We start from the raw sequence: 23,824 nt of genomic DNA, 5'->3' as shown, positions 1-23,824 counted from the left end.
CATTTCCAGAAAATAGAGATCTAATACCCTGTCACCTGGTACCAATAAGGACCAGTTTATTTATCCCCATTTTCACAACCGTGGTAGAACCTCCGGTCAACATTCACACACTATGAGCAATCTGGGAATGCCAGTTAACCTAATCTGCATGTTTTTGGACTGTGGGAGGAAACCGGAGTATGCGGAGGAAACCCATCAAGCACAGGGAGAACATGCAAACTCTATACACAAAGACCCCGAGGCGGGAATAAAACCCAAACCCTGGAGGTTCTAACCACTACTCCACCATGCCACCAAGGATATATATATATTTTCTTTTTTCTTCATGACATTTTCTGTAAAAAGATGTTTATTCAGAACTTTTTTTTCTTTTCCAAAAAGCCTCCTGAGTCAGTGCTTTCTTTTTTTAAAGGTCAGAAGTAAAACTGTAACTTTATGCTTTTCAGCACAGCAAAGTCTTCGGGACTTCGGGACTGCTGTAGCTTCTCATCTTAGAAGCTGTAGCTTCTCATCTTAGTTTCTATTTTATTAACTTCAAGAGAAAGTCAGGGAACAAGCTACAATACTGAGAAAGTATCGGACCTGAATCCCCCTTATTTTCCTCGTTCTCTTCTTCCTCTTCTTCATCCGGACTTTCTTCTGATGATGATTCTTCACTTCCTGAATGCAAGAAGAACACAAGCATGAAGCTCAATTTAAACACTCTTATTTCCAGAAATGAAATAAAAAGTCAGTTCCATAATATGCAGTCGTACATTGAAAACATACAGCCATCCGGAATATAGTACAAGTAATGCAAGCGACTTATAAGTATAACAGGGGTTCTGTTCCACATGTTCCTATGGATGAGTCATTACTGGTCCTAGTTCTGTCTAAAACATTACCACAGACAGGTATTGATGCATTACAGATATTATCCATTAACTATTTATATTTATTCATTTAACATGAAAAATAATGCATGGATTGTTGACGCAATAAATACAGAGTGAGTTTACATTATTTTAGAATGGACAATAAATTTCTGGAATTTAATTTAAACTGAAATCCGAATCAGAACACACATAGTGAACGCACATAGTGACATATTTTACCTGAGCTGTTGTACTCATCGTCAGTCTGATTGTCTGCAAAATAAAAGAAATTTAGGGAACATATGCAAAAAATCTATGCATAAGTTATTGTTAAACTAAAGACGTATACAGGACTACATCAGTATGACTACAGAATAGGTGAAAATGACAATACAGTCGAATAACTTCAGTTTTCAGTGCATTTGATTAATATATATTTGCATCTGTATGAGTAGGTACGATAAGAGGTGATGTTTATAATGATGTTACAGATGTTCATAAGAGAGAAGTCAGAGAAACAACTGTATTTAATTGCATTAAACGACCTTAACTTTCAAGTTAGGCTTTTATCCATCTGTCTCTGCCTGTATTTGTGCTGATTTGTCATTTCTGTTTTAGTGAAAAAGATTTGTGTTCTATTTGAAACTTTAACATTCCATGATTTAAGCTACAGTATAATGAGCCAATCGCATTGCTTGTTTCTGTCATGTCAGCATATAGTGAAGCGATAATACCCATGTATAATATATATATATATATATATATATATATATATAACCAAGAGTGCTTTGAATGTGTTCATAGGATTTTTGGAGAATGTGTACATAATCTAGTTAAGTCACTCCAGCAACAATATATAACTGGAATGCGTCTCTTAACATCGGCTACACATTCTGTAATGTTGAACCTTAAGCAATCTGCTTGTTGTTCGAACACCATGTGACATACTTAACAAAACTGTAGGGAACGCACGTGTTAAAGCAGAGAAATAACGTTACAAAATTTTAAATGTGCAAAAAATGCAAATATGCATCAAGGATTTACAAGTTATGTGTGGAAATGCATGTGCTGTGTGTTTGTGGAAATGCATGTGCTGTGTGTTTGTGAAAATGCATGTGCTGTGTGTTTGTGAAAATGCATGTGCTGTGTGTTTGTGGAAATGCATGTGCTGTGTGTTTGTGGAAATGCATGTGCTGTGTGTTTGTGGAAATGCATGTGGTGTGTGTTTGTGGAAATGCATGTGCTGTGAGCGTGTGTCGAAGCTGATTCAATTCAATTCAATTCAGTTTTATTTGTGTAGCGCTTTTAACAATTGCCATTGTCACAAAGCAGCTTTACACAATCCAAAGAATTATTTAATGCATGCATTTAAAGCTGATGTATGCGCTGTGTATCAATCTAATCTAGCACATTCTGTCTACTATGACTGTAATGTTCTAAGCCTTAGGGGACGACTGCCGCACATCTGTTGATGCCAACAGGCGTCCCCTAAAGTAAAAAAAACAATGAAAATTAAATTTTCTACTGAAGTGAAACAAAAGATTGTGTTTTTGTATTGCTGCAAATGTTTCTCATGAGCTTCCTCAATCCTTGTTATCCAAAAAGTTTTGTACTTTTTTTCTTCATCTAATTTGCATTTACTACTTTCTGTTTGCATCACTATGAAATCACATTCATGGGTAGCATGGGATTGCACTTTTTTATTAATATTATTATTATTAGTAGTAGTAGTATTAAATCAAACATATTATTGATACTAAATAATAATAAGATTGATCTATTATGCCAAAACTGTAGGAGATGAAATTATAGCTTTCTGAGAAGAAGAAAAAAAAGAAATCACATGAAATGCACACTTTTATAACAAAAACAATTTTGATTTTGATATTTCTGCATTTTCAAAATCTTTTTATCATTTAAAAATCATAAATGATTTGCTTCATTTGAAAAAAATAAAATCTCAAAACTGCAAAAATGGATCTGTCTCATTTTGCTGTCAAACTTCATATATCTCAATACGATATGCTGCAGTCATAATAATTATATCAAAATGATAAATGCTAAAAACATGGTATAATAGAATAATTATAATTTACTTAAATCCCCGGTGATGATGCCCAAGTATCAGTAACGCACAGAGCTACAGATCGTTCTCATCACTAATAGTTTTATCAGTGTCTAAAAATATTTGTCCTCATTAATTTCATGATCAGCCATCACTGATGGTGTCCAAATTCTGTAGATTTCTGTTTGCCTTTAAAAAACGTCCGGGTCTGGAAAACAGCTGGATATACACAGCTGTGATGGGAGGGAAGTGATTATCTCGCTTCAGCGCTTTACTCCTGAGAGATGATTAGCGAGATCAAAGGAGAGCTACAGAGCGCAGTGGTTTTCACACAGCTGATACGAGTGGAAGTGATAACAGAAAGACATAAACAGACGAGTGGAAGTGATACGGCTTAACAGAAAGAAGGGCTTTTGACTGAAATAAGAAAAGGCTGTAGTGCTCTCTAGTGGAGTGTTGAAGAAATGCAGGTCTTACCTTTTAGATCTGAAGCAGGAATATCTGCATTTCTGTTGAGAGCAACGAAAAAAACATGAAGTTACTATAAACTATTGGCAAATGAAAATATTTAGAATGTTTTTTTTTTTAAGTTACAATGTGTCGGAAAGCAGTATAAATACACAGTATCCAATTCAAATCAAATTCTTATCCCAATGAACTGTGGGAGTTCATGGAGAACATGCAACCCCATACACACACACCGAGGCGGGAACTGAACCCTCAACCCTGGCGGTGCAAGGTGACAGTGCTAACCACTAAACCCACAGCGCCATCCGCCATTAACACCTTTTTAAATATATTAGATTTATTAATAGACATGTGCATCCACCACCAGCAGGTGGCGGTAATGAACATATAGGCTATGTTTATTTAAAAGCTGCTCAGTTTGTGTCACGTAAGGAACATAATACTGTTCAAGGGTAACTGTGCTAAACGTAAAACATCTATCTTAATACAAAAAAGGGGAACAATTGGTAAAATGTTTCCGTTTCAGTTTTACGCCGCTTTCTTTAGTAAATACCGAAACTAAGAAAGCCACTTCCTGGGTGGTCACTGAAGAGAGCTGTTCGTTATCTGTTAGATTAGGATCAGCCGACCACACTTACACACAAGGACAGAGTAGTACTAGATGGTAATGTGTATGAAAAAAATGCATATATTGTAAAAATACAAACTTAATTTTAGATAACTTCAGTCTTAAATAAATCTTTATTCAAGTTAAGCAAATTTGTGAATTATTTGTCATTATTAAACGGTTACATTTTATTAGATGGAGATGAACAAAACAGTGGCATCATATGTTAGCCATCGCGTGCCCTGATCTCTAAAGATCGGCCATATCAGTCGACCTCTTGTGTTAGAATTTATAATATGTGTTGGGTTATATTCACATTCAGATTGTTTTATGTGACTTTAATGTGGACATGTATCTTATCTGAAACAACATGCATGTAGATATTTATTTACACCATCTGCATTAAAAAACGCGTAATGAGTTCATGCGACCACGGAATCACTTAAAATAAAAATCATCAAAAATCTACAGTGGAACCTCGGATTCATCTATTTTTCTAGATTTTTTTATGATTTATATTTTGTAGACATTTATTCGTTACATAATTCGTTCCGGAACGGGCTCATATTACAAAACACTCGTAAACCAAATTAAATTTTCCCATAAGAAATAATAGAAACTCAAATTATTCGTTCCACAGCCCCAAAAAAATAAATACATAAGAATAATTAATACAAAATATAAAGTAAAATAAAACTAATTAACCTGCGCTTCACCTTTAAAAAAAAGATAAAATAAATCCCCACAGATTTCACACACATTTCCGTTTGTGCACGTGCTGTGTGTGTGTATGTGTGTGTGTCAATTTTCAGTTCTTAAATTTCTTCAATATCACCTCAATAAAAAACGCAGTTCCCGATTCACAGTCTCGTGTTTGTGTCAGAGTCAGGCGGCACGTGCAAAAACACAGCTGTTCTTTTTTTTTCCCAGGCAAAATCCATATGCAAGCATGTGCTGGAATATTTTTTCTTTCCGTTTGGGTATCGATAAAGGAATACGCTGAATAATGAGGAGTGCTGTGAATGTATAATTTAAAAACAAAAACAGTTTAATACATATTATAATGTACAATGTCTTTCCGATACTACAGTCTGTGTGTAAAAGCCAATGCGAGCACTGCACTGGTACAGACTTGTACGGGTGAAGGAATGATCTGCCTCAGGAAACACCTAGTGTTAGAGTTACTCCCATACGGTGGGTATAGAAAAGAATTATCGACTTTCTGCTGGAGGGCTGCAGATTTTTCTCAAGAATTTGGTGGTGTTTTACCCAACCCACTTTCCTTCTATTCTGATGTGTGCTCCAAAAACAGCCCATGACAGGATATGACCACCACCATTCTTTCCTGTAAGAAACTATATTGGATTCCCGCCAGAAATATTTCGGGAGATGTGGTCAAATAATTCTCTTATCTGACCACCATCCGCTTTTTTCTTGCAATCGTCCCAGACAAGCCACATTTGTGGAAAATTCGTAATATTGTTCTCACATGCATGCACGCAATGACCAGTCTGTCACACATTCCTTCATTCAGTTTGGAGCGACATTCTGATCCAGCGTGGGTGTTGTACCAAATAACATTAACTTCTTAGCAATAGACTTTGCCGTGCTGTTGTTTATCCATCTGCTGACTTTTGCACAACTTTATTCCGAGGTCTTTGGACCTAATCACAGCTAATCACAGTTCAAAGTCAAATGGCTGTGTGTGGCCTGGAAAAGGTTCCTAGCTTCACTTAATGGGGTTTACAAGTAATTTTTTCGGAGGGGGTAATCCTTTTCCAAATCAGTGATTTTGTTTTTTGTTTTGTTTTTCTGATACATCGGTGTTGTATCTTTCATTTGGATGTCAAAAGTTGCACTAGGTTAATACAGCTGGATAAAACAAAAATCAAATCAAATACAAAGCAACTAAATGTGATTATTTTCAAGGCGGTGATTCTATACCCATTGTATCACTTTCTTAAAGTGCCCCTATTATGCCATTTTTAAGGTTGCTAATATTGCTTTATGAGTCTCTTAAAACAGGTTTACATGTACGCAAGGTCAAAAAAAAAATTTCTCTAAAAATTGATTTCATTTTTTTACCCATGTCTAAATGATTCGTAAACAACCCGTGTGAAGCAGTTCAAAGATTCAGTCTGTCTAAACTCCTTCTTTCCGTGAGCCCTCACTGCTGTGATTGGTCAGATGGCACGGTCCTTTATAATTGGTCTACCGCTACAGCGTGTGTCAGAAAACGAAACGTCCATAATCATAACTGAACGACAGCTCTGGAGACCCGTCAATACATAGAAAAGATGGCCTCGATTTTACCGTATCAATTTGAGCCGGAGTCTGACAGTGAAACGGTGGAAGTGGCACATCGACAAGAAACTGTTTCGCAAGCGCGACTGGAGCAGGACATTTCCCAGTGGTAAGTGTCATATGTTAATACTGTGTGTGGCAAGTTGTTCGCGATGTAGAACGTGGGCGGACATTATGCAAATATGTTACTTAGTGACGTGGATCCGTAACAGAAAAAGATTCTAATTGCTAACGACTCGTTTAGGCGAATGTGAGCCACCTCTTTTTTTTTATAGACAAAAACTTCATTTCATTGTGCGCTGTTAGCGTCACAACTTTGCAGATATTTTATGTTCACATACAGCTACATGTCACACTGCATGAAAGATCATATTTGAAAACGCATAATAGGGGCACTTTAATGCATTTGAGATGGTAAAAGGCTGCAGTTCCTCTATAATCCTTCAGGTGGTGCAATCAAATTCAAATTGTATTTGTCCCATACACAGTCATACACAGTACGATATGCAGTGAAATGCTCTGATGACTTAATAGGAAATAAATATGAAAAAGATATATATATATATAAGAAATATATGAAAAATATAAGAAAATAAGAAAACCAGCTGTACACTATAGAAAAAATAGAATTTATGAATTTGTTTAAAAATTATTATTTTTTTTTTATCGAATCTATTCACATTGACAGAAAGCACAGCATATTTGGTAAGTTCATGTAAATTTTGCCTAAAAAATAGCAATCAGGATATTTATAAAAATGTGATATTTATATAATTGCAATAAAAATGTATACTTACACATGAATACAAAACTTTTTTTTAACAAGTATGTTTTTTTCACTGTGAATAAGTGGAGGCGACTTGTGTAATTTATTTAATGTCTCGTTATACCCCTTTAAAAACTCCTACTTTGTTTACTCCTGATGCTCTGAGCAACCATGTTGATTCAACGCTTGGGTTCGAATAAAACCTTCCTGATTTTCTGTCTAAGTAATAATTTTGCGTTGCATTTTCCTTGTTTGTTTATAGACCCATAGTGGAAAATCTGGGTTAAATCTGAGATGCACATCATATCAAAGTCCCATTTCCGGTCTGACCTCTTTAGCTCCCTCTATAGCTCATCTCTTCAGGTAAATAATCAAGTCATGTTTCATGCAGTTCATGTGACTGGCCACAAAAGAGGATCTGCTACAGATCTCGGAGGACGTGTGCATGTTTAAAAAAAATGGAATTTGAGGTCTGAATTTTGGATACTTTTATTGTCTGTACGTAACATGACATCTGCTCTGCTTCAATGTTTTTAAGTGCTTGGTTCGGCCCTCTGAAAGGCTTTACTGGGTCGGCATCTGGACCCACACTGTGTGTGTGTGTGTGTGTGTGTGTGTGTGTGTTATGGGTTGCTTAATAAACTCAATAAATCTTAAAATGCAATGCTCTCTTTATTATCAGCCTCGTTGTTTGTTTCACACAGACACACACACACACACACACACACACACTCAACAGCTCCCCATTGTGGTTCGTGCCACAGTGTGTCTGTGTGTGTGTGCGCGCGCGTGTGTACATGTTGGTCTGTTCTTCCTTCCCCAGGCTTGTTTCTAATGTAAATGTGCCTCATTGTCAACTTCCTGAACCAGATTCGTCTTTTTTCTTTTGATAAACTTAATGAAAAGAACAAAAAAAAAAACATTAGTGTGAAGTAAAGGTGGAAAGCAGGAAATGTTTTTTTTTTTTTTTTTATGTGTTCAGTTTGATCAAATCAACCGTCGCATGCAGCAGGAGGAAATGCTAAGCGACACAACACAGCTTTTTCATTCTCACTCTTTCATTCTCACTATCAGCAGAGACAGAATAACAGGAAATGGAGGCGTGTCCACTATCTCGCACCATTCACCCTGTGTGACCCACTTCCACCCCGTACGCAGCTGCAGCCTGGCTGGCTTTAACCTTACTGTGTTAAGAGACAGACGGCTCACTGTTCCAGACTGCCTCTTTGCATTTCATAGAGATTTTATGAATCCTGGTGTTTGTATGTATTTCAACAATGACCTTTATATATACAGTATACTGTACATATGAATTCTGAAAATGAAAGGAGAATGTGTATCTATAAATAAATAAAGTCTAGTAGATAAGGATAAAATACACCACCACACTAGATTTGAAATAAACCAATCAACTGTAGCTTTACAGCTTAAAAAAATGTGCATTACACGATAAGTATATGTATATAGAATTATGTATATGTATATATTTATTTTTACAAAGTGCCTGTATTTTAAATTAAAGCTTACAGTCTTACACTTTAATCACGGCTTGATTGCTTCATTTTAAATCTACTGTGGCGGTGTATCTTATCCTTATCTACTTTACACTTTCAGAGTTGTAAAATTTGCTCCATGCATAATAAAAAATTGACACTAGGTTTGTTTTTGTTTTTTTTCCTTATTAGAAATAACCATTACACATACAGCATACGTCACCAGGATCCGAAAACCAAGTTTGCCTAAAACCAACTATGCAAAAACATGAAAAATTGTAAAATAAGCAACCGCCTGGGCTTCGAATGCAGCTCTGAAAAACATTTTTTGAACGTGTTTGTACATGTCAGCGCAGGAAAGAGAAAGGCCCTGAGATTAAAAACCACAAGACCTGTTCGGCTCCTGGCAGAAATCGGCCACGCTTCCTCGTTTGCATAGTTTTTTCCTTTCATGTAAAAAAGTGTGCACTTTGAGGTGAGACGGCGATGTAGAGTTCAGGTCACGGAGGTGCCAACATTGCTAGCAAGAAAATCTTAAAATGCACTGAAGACAATCTAGATAAAACTGATTTTTAGGGATAAAAATCATTAGAATCGCAGAATATATCTCAGAAAAGTTTAAGTAAATGACTGTCTCATTTGTGGCACAACAGAAATGAGCTCAGTCGTATCATCCAGAAGTCATGAGGTCACAATCCGGATGGTGTGGTAAAACCTCAATGGGGACATAAAGATATAACACAAGTATAAAAAATAAAAAATAGAGCCCAACAATGACTTTCCTACAAGCATGCTGCACCACCCTGTGATAATAATGAGAAAAAATGGCTAGTGGGAGGGAACTTTTAAAGATCAATTTAAAATACGCCACCTGTAGGATTATTTAGAAACTGCAACATTTCACGACCTGAAATGAAATCGTATATACAGTACATAAAGAAATAATTTAGGGCCCCCGAGTGGTGCAGCGGCAACAAGCTCGCCCTATAATCTGGAGAACACAAGTTCGAATCTGCGTGATGCTGTAGTCTCCCACAGCTGGGAGCCACAGTTAGAGAGAGCTGATTGGCCGAGCTCTCTTACAGGGTAGGCATGGGAGGTACATATCAATCGCGGCTCTAGCCCACCTAGCCAATGGGCATCTGTGACCTCACGCAAGAGGAAGGAATGGATAGCGCTATCCAAGCGGTGAGTGAGCATGCAGTTCAAAAAAATGCGGTTGGCTTAGAGGAAACCTCTTGATTGGCAGGTGTAAGCCTTGATGTGGGAGTGCTTTAATGATGGATAAAATGTCCATGCGCTCGTTCAAAACTTATTAGCGTTCGTGGGAAGCCAAGGAAAGTGAGTTTACATATTTTTTGTATAATGTGCAAAATGCCGATGCCAAGAGGAATCATAAATTAAGGGTAAGTGAAGTTTAATGTCTAATTAATTTCATATTTTACTGCATTCACACGTCTTTTCTAAACGTTTTGATTGTTTTCATATACAAAAATATGATAATAGCGTTGAAAATTGGTAATATTGGTAATCATTTTTGGGTGACTGGAACAATGGGAAAATGCGTTTTTTCTTGTTTAATGTTGGCTCACAAAATATTTTTGCAAATTCAATGCTGGGCAAAAAACTAGGGCATTCATTCGTGTTTTGCGGTACCATAAAGGTCCTGACTTAACCATCGGCACCTTTGTGCTTCCTATTATATAGTGTTTTACACGTTTCCCTGATATCTTATCAGGTCTAGCCTGTTCAGTGAGTGCGAGGGTTGTGTTTGCACAATGAGAAAGGGATGCAGGATGACGGCTTGCTGGAGTCAGGCCAGGCTCTTGAGGTCATCACAGAAAACGAGCCAGGCATCTGCGTGAGGTTTCTCTTCGATACAGAGCTTTTGATGAAGACGAGAAGGAGGTGATATCAATTGCACACACTGCACCCTATTCTACAAATAGGGGATTTCTACTGAAAAACAGGAAGAGGTATTAAGCAGGCGAAGCATTGTGCCTAGAAACACATTGGTGTCCAATTTCAGCCGTGATAATTAAAAGGGGGTCAAGAAGTGTTTTCAGGCTTCCGTTACAGATGGGATAACGACGATAGGGATGAGTCACAGAGGTTTGGTTTTTAAAAGGACAATTAAGATGACCTGTAGGGAATATCCAAACTCAAATACAGGGCGTTAGGCTACGCTCAAAGAATGCAGACGTACCAGTTGTTCTGTTTGCTTTATCTAAGTGTTTGTTAGTCAAGGTACTGTATCTACAGTAAGGACTGCAGTCTTACTCTCACTCATCGTCTATACCGCTTTATTCTGTACACGGAGTCGCGGGGGGCCTGGAGCCTATCCCAGGAGATTTACAGTAGGGCACAAGGCACACACATACACACCCAATCCATCACAAGCCACACACATACACACAATTTAGGAACGCCAATTATCCTAACCTGCATGTCTTTGGACTGTGGGAGGAAAACTGGAGAAAACCAACCAAGCACTGGGAGAACATGTGAACTCCATACACACAGTTTATACGCGTGGCGGAAATCGAACCCAGACCCTGGTGGTGCAAGGTGACAACTTTCTTCTAAAAGGAAACAAAAATGTCTAGGCATCACACAGATGGATGTGCTGGACACATTTTTGACCTTTATATTGGCTTTGATTTTACTTAATATTCTTATTAGAGATTGAAAAAAAAACAATTCTGTTATGAATCGCGATTCCTTTGTGTGGTGACTGTGACCGACTCCAAACTCGATTTATTATAGAAATTGACCTGTCCATCTGTACCGAGTGCAAAGGCTTCCAAATGGTACATGATCAAAAACTGTGTGTTAAAAGCCTTTGTAAGTTACTTTGTATTGTTTAAACGCTGTACTTGGTTTTTAAATAAGAAAACATATTTTATTAGAAATGGTGTACATTTAATAACTCATTAAACTTCTTTAAATGTTGTAATAAATGTGGGGGGAAAAACGATCATAGAATCAAATATTTCTAATATTGTGATACTTACAGAATCGCATTTTTAATCAAATCGAAAACTAGGTATCATGATTATATGGTATCAGCAGGCGACTGGTTATACTTATTATATTTAAGGCCTAAAACACAGCATGATTAGCACTAAAGCTGTGCGATTTAATTGATTCCACAAATGACTCGATCTTTTGTTGGTTAAAACAATAAACTGAATCCACCATTTTTTTTTCCGATTCAGAAATGATTCCCATCATGGATAAACTTTAAACATGATGAATTTGCTGCAGAATATATCACAGCCTCAGTAGAAAATAAAACCTGCTTGCATCTTCTGCAAATACTCGCATTTTGCAAGAGTATCGCACACAAGTGATGAGAATTTACCAAGCTTGGAATAAACTGCTGTTTGTACATGAGAAAACCACTTGTTAGTGAAACTAATCACAATAAAATCCCTTCAATTTGCTACGGAGCATAAAGATTGCACTTTAGAGCGATGGGAAAAGGTCATGTAACCTGATGAGTTCAAATTGAGCCAATTCAAAAGCGTTGTGCGCGTCAGGGTAAGAAGGGAAGCACATGAAGCGATGCACCCACCATGCATAGTGTCCACGGTACAAGCCTCTGGAGGCGGGGTTATCATCTGGGGTTAATTCAGTTGGTCTGGTCTAGACTCAGCAACGTTATGAGGCAATAAAACAAAGTCGGCTGACGACCTGAAGGTACTAAATGACCAGGTTTTTTTCTGATTGCACGGCCATATTCCAAGTTGTGAATTGTAGAATTGTAATTAAAGCTAAAGAAGGCTTAATGAGGTCTTAGAGTGTGAGGTTTGTTTATTTATTTATTTATTTGTGGCCGGCTAGTATAGGTTTTGATCCTTTTAAACAGACAAGCAAAAAAAAAAAACAAGCTTGGGAAAAGCTTCCCGCCCTGACACGCGACACGATGGCGATGGTGTCAGATAGCAGATGGAATTATGCAAAACACCGTCAGCATATCCGACGTAGGTGCTTGTTCACGCTCTTGTTTCCTGCTTTAGGATTTTTATTTAGCTAAAGTTTCATCCACTCCCATTCTTGTTTTTGTTTTTTTGTGAAATATCCAATACTTAGTCCATTTCTATAACTATGCCATAAAATAGGCATTCAAAAGTCACAAATCCTTTTGACCTGACTATAGTATCCTTCACCATTTGAGGTTTTTTTTCGGTGCACGTTCTTCATTTGGAATTCGAGGGCTGCCGTGTTTAATTGTTGGTACTGATGAGTCAAAGTCAAGTCGGGCGCAAAACCTAACCTGTGTAGTGTAAACAAGGGGATGTAAAGTACAAATAGGGTGACAAGAGTGAAACAAGATTTAGAAATATACACATACACACACACACTCGTGCAATCCTCTCTTGAGACATTCGGCAACAAATGTCAACATGTCCGTATTAAAGTTGTGACCAAAAATTTTGGGGAAGCAGAATGATATTATAAGACACACTTTCCTTTTTTTCCCCTCATCCTTGTACGGTGTGCACACATTTCTGTCAATGCATTACATAAGAAAACTCCATAATCCTTCTTTTTCTCTGCAAAATCTTGGAAATATAGCTGAACCGCTTATGGATATATCAGATTGACTGTTTGCACTCACACTTTTCCTTTGTTTGTGGAAATGAATTTACTTACAATCAGATTATTTGGTTATACAACGAGATGTTTTTAAACTAACCCAATTTGGCATAAAGTTCTCAACCCCTACAACCCTGTTGAACATGGGGCAGCATGACTCATGCCCCAATGGGCCTCTGATATCAATTTCTGCAGTTCCCATTTTTGACCACTAAATGCAATAATAACTACATCAGTTCCTCCACTGAATTGTTGGTTCATTGCTTCACTTTTTACTCATGTTGCTTTCACTACATCGAAGATGTCAAAAAATAAAATCAAGTTATCAAACAGAGAAAGCGGGAGGTCATGCCAAGTGTTTAAAATCCAAATAGAGGGGAGGTTTGTTCACAAGTTTAAACCTGATCTTGTTCACCCACTGGGGTACCAAGTTTGAAGAGAGAGTGCAGAAGTAGTTTGGTGTACATCCTAGCATGAGTGTGCATACCCACTAGGCATTAGATAAATATCTCATACAGATATAGGTACAAATCTGTATACATAGATCTGGTCATGAAGCTTATTTCTCTTGTACTGTTTTTCAGTCTTGCATAAATCTAGCACGTTACACTGTTGCATATGTTGCATATGATGTCCCAGAGTGAGCAGCAGTACTGAGCTCGCCCAATCACCCAAAGACGGCAACTTTGAATTCAGGGTGATACTTTAGGATGGGAGGCACTCTAGTGCTCTCACATCGAACGTGGCACTAGGGCATCGATAATAGGCATCTGTGAGGTCACACAAGCAGAAGGAGTGGATGGCGCTATCTTTCAAATGTGTTACACAACTCCCGACCGTGTGACAGTTCGAAAGCAGTTCGAAAAGATGCGGTTGCCTAGCGTCATGTGTCTTGAAAGAAGCATGCCTTCGCCCTCCCTGGTTGGTTGTTGTAGCCATGATAGGGGAGTGCCATAATAAGGGGAAGTATTAGCTACTGCTAAATTAGGGAGAAAATCGGGAGAACCCTGAGAAGAAAAATATATAAAAAGTGAAAAAAATAACAATAATACGGTAATTAATATACCAATAATCTGCCGCTTTTTCCATCAAAGGGGAGTGTCTATACGTATCACTCAACAGAGTCAATCAAGCAATAGTTTAACGTATATAGACAGAGAGTGCAGAAGAAACAGGAACGAAGGCGCAACTCCAAGCAGAACATGGCTTACTCCAAGAAAAGTAAAGTAAAAGATAAATGGACACATCGATATATGTTTATACTTTCTGAGGGATGTTTAAAAACAGTTTGTCTTTTATGTTTCAGTGAACACAATTGGCTGGTTTGAATGGCCAGGCCAGATGATTGATCGATCAGTCTCAGATATAAACGATTCTGTACCAAGCGCAGAAGCTTACAAGTGGCTCAACGGAAACGCATTTTTATGGCGTTACATTGTCAAAAATCATGCGTGGTAAAACCCTTCGATCTGCCTTTTCCTCCAAACTCACTTATTACACACCTCTTACACCAGTCTCACACCGCGAACGCTAATTAGCGGTAGCAGGCCTGTGTGCCAACGTTGGGAGCCCCAAGCAACAGTGTGTTTACAGCCACTAAACCCTGCGCGATCACTGCCAATGATTACCATTACCATTTCTTCATAATTCTACAGGTGGTGCACTCTGAACTATTTAGACATTTTCACCCCATGTAGTAGGAGTGAATTATTAGAAATAATAATTATGGCGGATAACAGAGATACATGTGGCTCAGTTAAAATGTTAAACTTTAGTAGTTTGTCATGTTTAAATGGCGTTTGTGAAAAAAATAATGTTATAAAGAACGGGCTTCATTTAAATACTCATTCAAGATTTTTTTAATGTAATATCGAATTGGGATATTAATAAAACAATTTTAATCGAATCAGCACCGTGGTGTCGTGATGGTATCGTATCGGGAGGTTTTCCATCCAAAAGTAAATAAAGAGCTGAACTCTAACACAAACATGAAATTCAGACCTTGGCTTGAAAAAAAAAACAATTGTACAATTTAATTCCAGTAGCCCTGAATTATGAGATAATAAGTCCTGATTGTGATTATGATTTCTCTTTGGTGAATGCAATGCGATTCTGTAATAGATAAATGTTCATGGATTTGTTAGATACACCATATTCATATTCAGCCACAGTAGCAGGATTGAACAGCTCCTTCCTGAAGTGTGTCTTATGACGCTGTTATTAAGTCACACAGCCTATGTAGTGGACTTACACAGATAAAATTGGGACACAGGATGAACAGATGCGAGGATGAAATATGATTTATTGTAAGCAAAAGCATCATGGCTCATCGTCAGGACTTTCTATTGACCCCCAGCGCTTTAAAGCGGCGTTATAACAGTGTTATGGCGCATGCAGTGAGGCTAAGACACCATGTCTCTGAGCAGCATCTAAAAACAATGCCATGTTGCAACAAATTAGCATCACTTACCCGTCGTCTTTTTCTTTAGTGTCGCCGAAATTCGCCATCCTCAACACCATCGCTCAGTCTCACACACACACACACACACACACGCATGCATACACAGGTTTTAATTCGAGCCACCTGCGCGTGCGGTGAGCTTGTTGTGTAAACTAGGAAGAATGCGCGAGGGACAGCGCGCGCTGTCCTCTTCTCACCTGCACACGCGCAACAAACACACACACACACTCCTCCACATACACCTCAAGACTGATCCACGTATATAAGTCCGATCTGCGGATGCTTATTATTATTATTATTATTATTATTTTCCCTTTTGTCGTGCGTGAAACAACGACTCCGTCTCGTGCACATGAATTAATCCGATTGAACGCAGAAATGTTTTCATCACAACAACGACGTAGAGAATAAACACCGATCTCCAGTATGTGCGGATGGATGTTGTTGGCTTGAAAAGAGGTGCACATGCTATACAGATCAGGCGACTCAACAGCAGAGCTCAACGGACACAAAGTAGCCCGGCAGAGAGGGGCGGAGCTACAAAAAGCCCGCTCTCTGATTTGAGCCAATGAGGAACCTTTCTCTGTTTCTCACTTTCTCTCTTTCTTTTTCTCTCGCTCTCAGTTCAGAAGGGTTACTGACATGAATGTTAACAAAAAGGACATGAATCTGCGTTTATAGACATATAGAAACATTATAAACTATTTAATATGAACAACAACAAATACTATCAGTAACTGTCCGCACAATAGTGATGTTAAATGCTACTTAGTTACTGTAGGGTTAAGGATGTTCAAGGTGTGTCTCACGCTGTGTCTCACCCTGTCTTACTGTCTCTCATGTTCTCACTCTCTGACACATTTTGCAACAATGCCAGCAGTGGAGCCTTCTTGTAAAATCATTCTTATTTTTTTACTATAGGTTATGTACAGGAATCAGAAATGAGTAGTTACCCTTGAGTCTTTTGGTACGAATCGTTAGTTCTTTTGTCACGTGAAACCCATAGGCTATGCAGTGCAATAGATTCAAAAGAACAAACGACTAGGACTAGAAGATATGAGAGGTTATATAGTTTTTATTACTGGAACTATAGCTAAAATCTTTGTATGTAAATGTGTTGGGGGTTTTGTTTATTGAAGATGTAACTATTTTTTTGTTTCTGATCAAAAGGATGAAATTAACTAAATGATTTTAAAAAGATTTGTTCATTTTAATGAACAAGATTCAAAGAATCGTGTCACTAAAATGATTCAAACTTCCCATCACTACCTGAAAGCAGTACTCAATTAATTCATTATCTCTACTTAAAAAAAAAAGTGTTAATGAAGAATAAGACACATGCAGGGTTTTTTTTTCTTTGGTATTTTTATACTACAGAAAATGCAAGTCTACAATCACTATTAACCCCACAACGTCAAGGGCCTTCATTAGTTACTAAATAGTGCTATTTCATATCCATTAATAGTATTAGGCATGTACATGTGTATAATTATAGAATATAATGGGCCACGGATCTGTGTGTCTGGAGTTTGCATGTTCTCCCTGTGCTTGGTGGATTTCCTCCCGTTACTCTGGTTTCCTTCCAAAGTCCAAAGACATGCAGATTAGGTACCCCAATTAATGTCCAAAGTCTCCTGGGACAGGCTCCAGGTCCACACACTCTGTACAGGAAAAGCAGTATAGGAGATGAATGAATACGAAATTTGATCTACATTTGGTCCCCACAAGTTTGTAAACATCTGCTAGTTTTAATACTGTGGAGATAGTCCCTGCTAGAAAAAAAATTTTAGTTTGATTTTGCTTTTGTCATAAAGCTAAGAGCTCAGGGGGTAGGTCAGGGGTAAAGCCACTGGTGCAAATCCTACAAACACCAAGTTGTCTGTTGGGCCCTTGAGCAAGGGACTTAACCCTCAGATGTATAATGAGATAAAAATGTAAGTTGCTCTGAATAAGGGTGTCTGCCAAATGTAAGAGCTAAAATATTTCCTTTTGGTATGTGAGGTTAAAATCTCAAGTTTAGTCTGTGTATGTGGCATTTATGTGTTCTCCCCAAACTTAGTGAGTTTTCTCCGGGTTTAAAATGGTTATTGACAATTTAAAACCAAACACTTATTAATGCTATAAACCAGGCCTCAACAAAACATGCAAACTATGCTATGGCTTAAACCAGCGGTTCTGAACCCTGGTCCTGGAGAACCACCTGCTCCGCACGGTTTAGTATTATACTTTCCTTTATCAAAACCACTATCTTTTTTAAATTAGCTTTTTCCTTAAAAGCTGTTAAATAGCTTATTACAGTAGTAATAGTGAGGTGAGAAAAATACTAAAATATTATATTATTATGGATGTGGCCCACCAGGACCAGGGTTAAAAACCAATGACCTATACAGGTCATCGCAGGACATCACACATACATTTTTTATTCCAAAAATACTGCCATTTAGAGCATCATCAGCCCTGTTCCCATACAAGTTTAAGTTTCACTTTGCATGTTTTAACAGGATTCGCAGTATCACATCCAGCCGATCATCAACCAAGCACATATATGGCTGTGATCTTTTGAGCTCCTAAAATATTGTTTATCTCAATTTATTGTCAAACTGTTTAAGTGAAATTCCACACTGATAGAAATCCATGCTGTATGGCATTTTTTTAAGTGCATGTTTTTTTTGTATAAATTTTGCAAAATCTTTTATTTACTGTAATAACCCTTGATTTACACTATATTGCCAAAAGCAATACTGAAAACAAAAACTCTGTGCAGGCCAGTCAAGTTCTTTCACACCATATTCGCCTAAGTCTTTATGGACTCTTGCTTTGTGCACTTGTGCACAGACATGTTGGAACTGCTGTGAGGTTGTTTTCCAGGACTTTGGCTCGGCCACTTACTTCCAGTGAAAGGAATTCTTAATGTTTCAGCATGCCAAGACATTTGGGACAATGTCATGTTCTTAACATTGTGGAAACAGTTTGGTGAATACATATGTATGATAACATTTTGAAGAGCAACCTCACCAGAGTTGGTACTGTGAGAAGGAACAATTCTGAGCTGCCATTTTCTCTAATTTCCACATTTCACAAGAATGCAAACGTAAGTGCCTGGAAAAGGAAGAAAAAAAAAACACCATCATTGATTAGGGCACCATCAAGGCGTATAATTTTAACTCACAGGCACTCACAGTTGTAAGAAAAGAACAGCCTGTATTTCATACCATCATCAACATCCCCCTGCAATTACAAGTACTTTGGAAGGCCATTGGAACACTTCATAAAGTTGACCAAAATCTGACCAGCCCCAGCAGCACTTGTTAGGACAGTGCAGTGATCTGAAGCTGGTCCTGATCGATTGCAGAAAGGGCCAAAAAAGGAACAGGGTGCAATTTTATCCAACTAAATAGACTGCAAAACTAACACAAGTGTGGAAAGTACACTTGCAACGGCCACGTATTCAGAATTTCCTTCTGCTGTGACATCTGCCAAAAATACTTTTTTTTTCTTTTTTGTAATTTCTTCTGTTTGCAATTTCCAAGCAAATTGATTGTTTTGTTCTTTGACTAAGTGAGTAAATGTTGTATTGATTATGTAGTTAGCATGTGTGTTGTTTTTTCTAATGATGCAGTGTAAGCAGTGTTGATTTATGATTAAAAATGTTTATAATGTCCACTATTCAAAGTGCTGCCTTCCATCCCATCTGTAAAATTCATTTTAAGTATGGTGGCTTTCGTATTCTCTTGTCTTAAGTAACATAGGATGACAATAAATGTGACCATAATTGTAATATTAATACAGCATGGTGGCATTGTATGTATGTATGTAACATTAATTACATACCATAGTGTATCTTAAAACTAATAATATTACTTATAATACTATTGTACTACCTGTATCAGAACATACCTGTATTACAGTATGTACTCACATATCTAATATGGTACAGTATTTACAGGTGAATCTTTGACAACCTTTAAATGACGACTCAAGAGGTATCTGTTTTTTCAATACTTAAACTATTATTATACAATTATCAAAGTAATGTGGTACACACCGTAGTACTACCATTGCACCCAATGAAGTGCCGTAATATGCTATTAAGTCCTATGGTGCCTACCATGGTAGTGTCGGAGGAACCACAGTACTGTAACACGATGTGGTAAAATGATATGTACTTTAGTTCAACATGGTAGGCACCGTAGGACTTTATAGCATATCATGGCACTTCATTGAGACCCATGGTATTACTACGGTGTGTAATACAATACTTTGGTGAATGCCATAGAATATTATGCATATAATGGTATGCACCATAGTTTACCATGGTAGAATTTTTATAGGCATATGTGACATACAGTATAAGGTGCCTATAAACTTTTTTACCATGGTAAACTATAGTACATACTATTCTACATACCATATAGTACATACCATATAGATGGAGCCAATTGACACTAATTTGACAGTTTGTTCCTCTGTCAAATTAGTGTCAATCGGCTACTGTGAGAGTTTACACAAACTGTGCAGATTTATTAGGGAAATGCAACAGATATTGTGCTTTTGGGGCTTGTTAGATTTTTTCAAATTTAATAAAAAAAAACTAACCATTAACCTTTGGACAACCACAAGACCATCTAAAGATGTTCACTTGGGTACAAATAAAAATGATGCAATAATTAATTCAATTTAAGTTTAAAAAAAAAAAGTATTATAATAAACTGTTGTTCATCAAAAAGTAGTCGTACTCTAGGGCAGGTTCTCATCATCTTGCTCAACATCTTGACTGAATCTTTCCAAATCTAGTAAGGGTTCTTTTTTTTGCCTCTAGTAAACATTAAATTTTAAACAAATACCAAAAAAATCATATACTGTACTTGAAAGTTATATCATCTTCCATCTATCCATCTAGGAACTTCTGTATAGTCCAAGCAGGGACCGTAAAGACCAATGGTGATTACCCCTGTATTATTTCCATTTTTACAACTGTGGAAGGACCGGTTAACATTTACACACTGATTCACACACTCTGGGCAATTTGGGAAGTGCAATTAGTCTAATTTGCATGCTTTTGAACTGTGGGGGAAAACCGGAGCTCACAGAGGAAACCCACCAATAACGGAGAGAACATGCAAACTCCAGGCGGGAATCGAACCCAGGACCATGGAGGTGCACGGTGACTATTATAGGCATATCACTGTTCCACCTATAATATCTTAAATACCGTTTAATGCACTGTATCTACTATTTTTAAATTATACTACTACAAAAAAAAATGAATCAAAGAAAAACAGCATAACAAAAAAACCTGACAATACACTACATGTATTAGCAAAAGTAAAAATGTCTTACTGGTCCATAGTTAGCCTTCACCTTTTCTACTGTTATGTTAAATAATTAAGTTTAAAATTTAAAGCTTGACTCGAGTAAAAGCATTTGAAGCACGCTGAGTAATCCCACATTAAATGAAACATGTTTTATTTATCATTTTAAGGGTCGATTTGAACCTTTTGAAGCCATGTTGTCGTTTTTAACCATGTGGTGCATTTCTTCATCCTGAACACTAGGTGTCAGCACACTACAAGCTGTAGGTCTGAACCAAACTCTCACACTGTCTAGTAGAATTTCCGGGTTCCCACAGTATGTGTTGTACCATAACGTTAACCACAAGCATCTGAATTGAATTGCTTTTATATGTAAATAAAATATACAGTTTCATTTACTATTGCAATATAAGAGCTCACACAAACTTAAGCAACAGAATAGAGATTAAGACAATGTTATGTCCTTTATTTGTCAAACGGAAAGTGAAATTTTAGTCACAGGGGTCACACCAGGTCATGTTAATGTGCAACTGTGTGTACAGTACTCATAACCACTTCCTTACAGATGCTGTTGATGACGGTGTCGGTGAAAAATGCCAAAAACTTAGAGCTTCCCTGACATCCAGGTCATCGTCATCCCAGACATGGTGTCTAGTTGCCCCTAAACAGCAACCTGGAGTAAACATTTAACAGGCATCCTCATGAGAGTCAGCGTGAGAGCTAAGCTAAGGAGAGGATCAAGGGCTTTCCTATCGATCACACACTTGCCCAGGAATGGATGAGTGAATCAACTCTTTATCTCGATCTCTCAGGGAGTATACGGTTTGTGTCCAGGCAGGAGGTTTATGGCAAACTTTATAACACTCACGCTCAAGGCCGTCTTTGATTTGGAAAATCTGAGACCCTATTATTATTATTATTATTATTATTATTTATTAATTCATTAATAATGCCCTATGTTGGCTGTATACAATACTGCACTGCTATAATGTATGTGTCATCTCCATATCATCTTTGCTGTGCATATAAGATAGATAGATGGATGGTCAGATAGAAGGGGGGAAGAGTAGCGAGATCAATACTATCCAGCCTCAGCCACATTATCTTTCACAGATCTCAGGGACAAGCCTGAAAATTAAAAAATATTATTTTATTTTTTTTATGGCGTTTAGATGTCTTTTTTCTTTTTCTTTTTGGAGTTGGTCATTTGTCGTTTTCTAAAACAATACCAGCAGCTCTGCCTGAGCATATCCAAATGTGCATTTTCCTGCTTATTTAACATAAGTGATAAACCATAGAGTACATGTAGAAATACCGTACAGGTACATGTACGCTATGGTTGCTACAGTAAAAAAAAAAGAAGAAGAATAGAAATATGATACATATCATGTTTTACTTAATATTAAATAATCAATAAAATGCTAAATGTATCAGAGATTTCATTTTACAGCGTACTTTATGTTGTATATTGAATTTTATATTTTTCCAAAATTTTCCCCTTAAACTCTACTGAAGTTTTGTCATGTGTGAAACATACAGTACAATGTCTTAGCTTAAAAAAAAAAAAAAATTAATTTTTAAAAAAGAATGGGGTGAAAAATCAGCAGTACAATAAAAATCATAGCTATGTTCAATAGTAAAAAAAAATATAAGTATTTCCATACACACAATGTGATGAGAGCTCATAGAATTGGAACTAAACAGCTGTGTGTTGATAACTGAATTTCCTAGATGGTATAAAGATTGGATTTTTGAGCAATGGACAAAGGTCATGTGGTCTGATGAGTCCAGATTGACCCTGTACCAAAGTGATGTGCGTGTCAGGATAAGAAGGAAAGCGCATGCATAGTACCCACTGCACAAGCCTCTGGGGGCAATGTTATGATCTGGTGTTGCTTCAGTTGGCATTAAAATGCCATGTTATGTGGCAATTGTTTTTTTATTTTTTTTTAATTGTGAAATTGTGAAAAAGTGGTTCTGGGAGCATGAGGAATCATTTTCACACATGAACTGGCCACCACATTGTGTGCTATGATCAAAACTAAATGTGAGCTCTTAGGGAGTGTGACTGTTTTTGTTTGTTTATTTTTTTTTTGTCCAGGCAGAATGTGTGTGTGTGTGTGTGTGTGTGTGTGTGTATATATATATATATCTGTATTAAAAAAAAAATATATATATATATACAATTTCCGTTAGCTATGTAGATCAGGTAAGCTGGGAAGAAGTAAACAATCTCTCTTCTTCCTTACATCTAATCACATCTTCCCGGCCCTTTTACCAAAACTCCAGAAATCCCACGCAGTCCCTCAGTCCTACCCCAGGAATCTACCCCTTTTGTGCTCGATTGTACACATGAGATGGATTTAAGAGCCAGATGAGTTTCCACAGATGATTTTCTCACTGGAGACACAGCTGGGGGCAGGATATGATCCCAGGAATGCTTCTTAATGACACAGAAGACAGGAAGTACGTTTGACCCATTGATCTTTGATATTTTTTTCTCTTTAATAAGCATGAAGTTTTAGGTTTAGATTTTTTTTCTTTTTTGTAGTTGCCTTTAGGCTTTTATATAAATAAAGCTTTTTTGATAAAACATGGTTCACTTTTATTTTAAGAGCTACAGTGTAAAATAAAAACACATAAGGATTTGTGTAAGAGGAAAAAAATAAGAATAAAGTTTTGTATTTATGTATTTATTCTTATTATTACACAGTAATTCATCAACACTTATCATTTAAATTTATTCAACAACATATAATTTTTTAAAACACATTTACAGTTACATTTAATATTCTGGAACATATATGCAAAATTGTAGACATACAGTCCATTTTAGGAGCTATTAACAGTTGTTCTTTCACCTGCCACGCCTTTATTCTCTCTCTTTCTGCT

General features: G+C 37.1%; 1 protein-coding gene across 1 annotated transcript; it reads right to left on the bottom strand.

The window, feature by feature from the left end:
- Positions 1 to 383: 383 nt before the first annotated feature.
- On the bottom strand, positions 384 to 16,062 carry si:dkeyp-97b10.3 (gem-associated protein 2). Its single transcript, XM_053487107.1, has 4 exons — positions 15,630 to 16,062; positions 3,397 to 3,428; positions 1,095 to 1,127; positions 384 to 660 (listed from the first exon to the last, which is right to left on the bottom strand). The coding sequence occupies exons 1-4, from the start codon at positions 15,677 to 15,679 to the stop codon at positions 521 to 523; spliced, it is 255 nt and encodes an 84-aa protein (XP_053343082.1). The 5' UTR covers positions 15,680 to 16,062; the 3' UTR covers positions 384 to 520.
- Positions 16,063 to 23,824: the final 7,762 nt, after the last annotated feature.

The sequence above is a fragment of the Clarias gariepinus genome, chromosome 25 (genome assembly GCF_024256425.1).
Source record: "Clarias gariepinus isolate MV-2021 ecotype Netherlands chromosome 25, CGAR_prim_01v2, whole genome shotgun sequence".
NCBI classification, from domain to species: Eukaryota; Metazoa; Chordata; class Actinopteri; order Siluriformes; family Clariidae; genus Clarias; species Clarias gariepinus.
The sequence above is the reverse complement of the archived record's forward strand: the minus strand, read 5'-3'. Positions and strand labels throughout refer to the sequence as shown.